Source organism: Octopus bimaculoides, chromosome 2 (assembly GCF_001194135.2).
Source record: "Octopus bimaculoides isolate UCB-OBI-ISO-001 chromosome 2, ASM119413v2, whole genome shotgun sequence".
Taxonomy (NCBI): domain Eukaryota; kingdom Metazoa; phylum Mollusca; class Cephalopoda; order Octopoda; family Octopodidae; genus Octopus; species Octopus bimaculoides.
Window position 1 is genome coordinate 85,749,995 of NC_068982.1, and position 5,464 is coordinate 85,755,458.

The following is a 5,464-nucleotide window of genomic DNA, read 5'->3' on the forward strand; positions in this document are numbered from 1 at the left end:
CCAATAAGAAACTTGATGGAAATGTTGACCTTCTGTGTAGAAACTACCTACTTCAGTATGGACACTGATATATATCAACAAGAGGAGGGTTTAGCTATGGGTTCACCATTATCACCGGTAATAGCCAATATATACATGGAATACGTTGAGAATTTGGCTTTAGGATCAACACCACTAAAACCAATCCTATGGCTACGCTATGTTGATGACACCTTTATACTCTGGCCCCACCAGGAAGATGTCCAAGTGTTGTTAGATCATGTGAGCTCAATAAAGCCATCCATACAGTTCACAATGGAAAAGCAAAAAGACAATCAGCGACATCCGTATACTGCAAGCCGACCTTTACTGGACGATACCTCAACTTCAATTCCCACCATCCATACAGTGTAAAGTAGCGATTATGATACACACCACGAAGAAATGATCAAGCTCAGTAACAATCTTTTAAGCAACAACTACCCCAAAAGTATACTATTCACTCCAGTTATGAAGAAGAGAGAGGATGAGGCCAAAAAACTGTCCATAGTCTGTGTACCCTATGTGAAAGGCCTCTCCGAAAAGATACAAAAAATATGCGGCCCATATGACATCAGGACAGTATTCAAGAGTAATACAACACTTCACAAATATCTCCTTCAAGTAAAACCACCAATAGAAGAGAATATGACTAAGAACTGCATGTACTCCATCTCATGCAGCTGTGGTAGGTTATACAAAGGCAAAACATGCCACCCCTCAAAATAAGGGTAGACGAACATTGCAAAGCTGTGACACAAGGAGATATTGATAAACCGGGTATAGCTGATCATGTATGGCAAAATGGAGACCAGCTCCCCCTGTGGGATGAAGTTAAAATAATTGAGAACACCACTGGAAAATATGAAAACTAAAAGAAGCAGCACATATGCTAGGATACAACAACCTCTTAAGCAGACCGAGTGCAGATATGAATAGCATATGGAAACTGGTATTAAGGAAGGATAGAAAAATATTAGATTTATAAGCCCTAAAATTCACTCCATAATTGCCCACGGGCATATGGCATAGTGGTTAAGAGCGCAGGCTACTAACCCCAAGATTCCAAGTTCGATTCCAAGCAGTGACCTGAACAATAATAATAATAATAATAACATCGAAAAAATACCTTAGGAATGAGAACCCAAGTTCAAAATTTCCTCAAGACACCTGAAGAAGGCTGGAGGGTATATCAGCTGAAACAAGATGAGAACAAATATCCATTGAATGTAAATGATGTACATAATTCCTCAGCTCTTAAATATAGAAGTGTATAAAGAAGGCTGTTCACCTTCTTTCCTCCCTCGTCCCATGTACCACAAACTCTCTCAACCAACTGAAGGAGAAATATCCTCCGGTCCCTCCAAATGATCACCTACACTGGCCCGACCCACCAGGTTTTCTACAACCCATCTTCACCCCTGACAGTGTCAGAAGGGCAATTGTTTTCCAGCAGGTTCTGTCACTGGGATCGATGGCTTACAACCTCATCATTTCAAGGATAGTATCTCCCTATCAGTTGGTAATGCTAGGCTCGAACTCTTAGAGAACCTATCACAGTTTATAAACTTGTTCTCATCTGAGTGTCCTTGCCTACCTTCATCCCCTGTTCTTTGGGTCCAAACTATTTGGTCTCACCAGACCCAACGGTGACTTCCACCTCATAGCAGTTGGTTGTAAAAAGTGTGCCTGTCCTCAGTTTCTAACTGTCTGACCAAGGAATTTTCCCCTATTCAGCTAAGAGTCGGTACTAAGCTAGGTTGTGAGCCACTGCTCATGCCACCAGAGCTTTCACCAACTTGCCCTCTTAATCCCCAAAGGTCAACCTCAAACTTCACCTGAAGAATGCTTTCAACTCCATCAGTCAAGAAGTCATCCTCCGTTCAATAAGGGAGAACACCCCACCACTTTATCAATTTGCTTGGCAAGCATATTGGGAGCCCTCCTACCTCTCATTTGGTGACCACGTCATCTCATCTGTCCCTGGAGTCCAACAGGGTGATCCACTTGGTCCTGATGTCACCAAGATGGGAGCTGGCCTTGACCTAAATATCTGGTACCTCAATGATGCTTGTTTGGAAGGTCCTCCTGACAAAGTGCTTGCAATTGCAAGGATGGGGATTGAGGAACTTGATTGTAGAGATCTTAGTGTTAACAAGCTCTGGCTCCTCGACCACCCAGTTTCACATGAGCAAACTACTAAACTATTTGTTGACTCCCTCCCCTCAGTTGCGATTCTTCCTTCATCAGCATGGTGCTCCCTTGGCACACTATTTACTCTCCTAGCTTTCAAATCTATCTTTTGATCCAAATTGGCTAACCTCAAACTTTTTTGTTATCCTTAGGAATTACTTGCCAATTTCTAAGCTATTGCATTTTCTGAGAGTTAGTCCCTCTTACAGATATCTCTTACAGATTCCTGTACTTTGATGACCTAATCTTCAAGAAACTCGAATGCTTGGTCAATGTCTAACTCTCCCCAAACTCCCACGACCAAGCTGCTTTGCCCAAACAGTTTGGGGGTCAAGGTTTGCGCAAGTGCTCATCTTTATCTCTTCCCTGTTTTCTTTCCTCCGTCCATGCTTGCTCCCTTTGATAGGCAACATCTTCTCCTCTCCAACATGGACTAATTCTAACAGGGAGATGGATGAAGCTCTATCACAGTGGAGAGAGCTGGGTTTGTCAGTTCTGGTTACAGTGGAGGATAAACAGAAACAGAGAGTATGGGGTAATCTGCATTCAAGTGCCACTTTCAACTCGCTCCTTGATCAGTCTGATTAATTTTCAAAGTGTTGCTTACTTTCAGCTAGTGCAAAATTCTCAAGGGACTGGACTGATGCCCTATTTGTGGCCAACATTAGAGGTCTACTCAGTCTATATGAACTCCACATCTCCATTGCACTCAGAGCAGGAGTTGACATCTGTAGGGGAGTGAAATATTGCTATGGTAAGCCTCTCAACCCCACAGGTCTTCACGGTCTGTCTTGCTGCCTAAATGTAGATTGCTTTGCTCATCACACCAAGCTAAACCTAATATTAAGCAGGCCTTGGCTCAGATTAATATCCCCTCAATTCCAGAGCTGTCAAGGTTATCCAGAAGTGATGGAAAGAGTCCAGATGGTCTTACTCTCTGTCCCTGGGTTAGATGTAAGTGCCTCATTTGGGATTCCACAGTCTGTGACTTCTTTTCTCCCTCTCACATCTCGGATGTGGCAGTTAATGAGAGGGTCACTGCTTCTGTAGCTGAACAGAAAAAAACCCTGAAGTATTGGGGCCAGATAGTGAACTATCCCTTCCAACCAGTGGCGTTTGAGACATTCAGAGGGACTGGGTCACTAACCATGAAGTTCTTGTCAATGTTGGCAGCTTGCTTCACCAAGGTATCAGGTGATGCTTGTGAGGATGCTTGGTTTTCCCAATGTCTTAGCCTCACCATTGCCTATGGTAATGTTACAAGCATGCTGGCTTGCTGCAGTAGGTTTCCTTAACCCTTGTGGTGTGCAACCAGTTGCTGTGATAAAAAAATTCCCCGCAAATGTTCCAATACAGTTTTAACAGAAAGATTTGGAAGAATTAGATGAAACTTCTCCGATAATTTTCCTTCATGTAAATGTTTATGTTAATTTTAAAATTGGCCAGCAAAATCTTATAAAATGACGTTTTTATGTTATATATGAAAATAAAATATGTCTGTTTGAAACATTTGTGATATAAAGAAAAATAAAAGGGTAAATCTACTTTAATTATATGTGTGTGTAATAAAGAAAGCAAAAAATAAAACAAAAATGATAAAAGCGGGTTAAATGTAAGAGACATGGTCAAATAAAGGTTAAAAGTTCAATTATTTTTCATAGCGGTTTGGTTGGTCTTTGTATTTGTGTGAATGTATGCATATGTACGTTTATGCTAGTATGTGTATGATTGTGCATATATTTATTTTTTAGTGTGTGGTGAATTGTATACATATACACGTATGTGTGTGTGTGTGTACATTGAGAGAGAGAGAGAAAGATGGAAGAGGTGAGATAAAATTTCTTGTCCCTTGTTCAAAAGAGAAAATCTTTTTGCAGTAACACCCATTCAAGTTTTTGGCCAAGCACAAACACATAGCCACACACACACACACACACACAGCACTATAGTAGGAAACAGTGGGACTAAACCCAGAACCATATAGCTAAGAAACAGGCTTCTTGCCACACAGACAGGACTGTGTTTTCTACAATAGAGGTTATAGAAAAAAGAAAAGGTAAGTATATAACCAGCTTCTGAAAAATTCTAATTATTAATTTGCATTTTATGTATATCTCTTTTAGCATAACATCATGCAACAGATAAAAGTTTCTTTGGGATCTTGTTAAATTTCTAACCAGTTTTTGCCAGAATATTTTAACAAAGTGTAGTTTAGATGTAGTTTCACTTACTGGTGGTGAAAAGTTTTGGTAAATCTATAGTTTAATACCCAACTTGATTTTTTTTCTTGTGCAATCGACTAATCTCATCTCTTAATATGCTGCAAATAATTTTTTCCGTGGAAATTGGAGGGTGGGGTGGGGTAGGATGGACCCTTGGAAATTCCCCCTTCACCTCACCCAGTTGGGTTCCACACATCCTAAGGCCAGCCCTGTCAGTCACTGGCTATTATACCTTCCTGAATGACCTGATTAATTATGCAGGTGACTAGCCCATATCTTACCCTGAAAATATATATAGTGTTGAGGAATATATAAAAGTCCTTATATGCATGTCATTTGTTACAGAAGAGAAAGATGATATAAGCTTAAATTTTCTTGGTTTTAAAAATAACAAATGCTTCATAAGTCATAGCTGTTTATCATACATGGTTTAACTCTGCATATTTAATATCAGTATAAGAAAGTTTAAACACAAACTAATGATGTTGATGTGTGTATTTGTAATTTTGTGAGAGACAAATGGAGAAACTATCTGTATGCATATGCAAGTAGGTGCTACTCTCGAATATTGTATGTGTAAAGTATCATCTAAGCATAGTTATTATTATTTGAAGTAAAGTTCAATGAGTTCAGTTCCTGTGAGCTGACTTTTACTAAATTATGTAAGCTAAATAAAGAAATGTTATAATTGAAATATTTTATTTTGTGTTTCAGATTGACCTTGTCTGTTTTGAAGAGTTTTGCCAATGGCGAGAACAATCCCAGCAGACTGAACAGCCTTCTTCATTTTTGTCAAGAGTTTTCCTAGAAGACATAAGCCCATGCTTGAACTTTTCCAACACTAATGTGAGAATACTAACAAATTAAATTATTTATCAATTTCATTCCTAATTTGATTCACCCCCAAAATATTGAGGAGAATTTTATTTAAAGATTTTGTTTGCTATTATCTCGCTCTCTCTCTCTCTCTGTGTATATATCTATGTGTTTATGTATATATATATATATATATATATATATATATATATATA

At 39.1% G+C, this 5,464-nt stretch overlaps 1 protein-coding gene across 1 annotated transcript in view; it reads left to right on the top strand.

Moving 5' to 3' along the window:
• LOC106868183 (uncharacterized) overlaps positions 1-5,464 on the top strand; it is an 18,371-nt gene that overhangs the window by 2,896 nt on the left and 10,011 nt on the right. The window contains exons 2-3 of the mRNA XM_014913332.2: positions 1,839-2,209; positions 5,111-5,279. Of these exons, the coding sequence (XP_014768818.1) occupies positions 1,839-2,209; positions 5,111-5,279 (540 nt within the window). The remainder of the gene's footprint in view (positions 1-1,838; positions 2,210-5,110; positions 5,280-5,464) is intronic.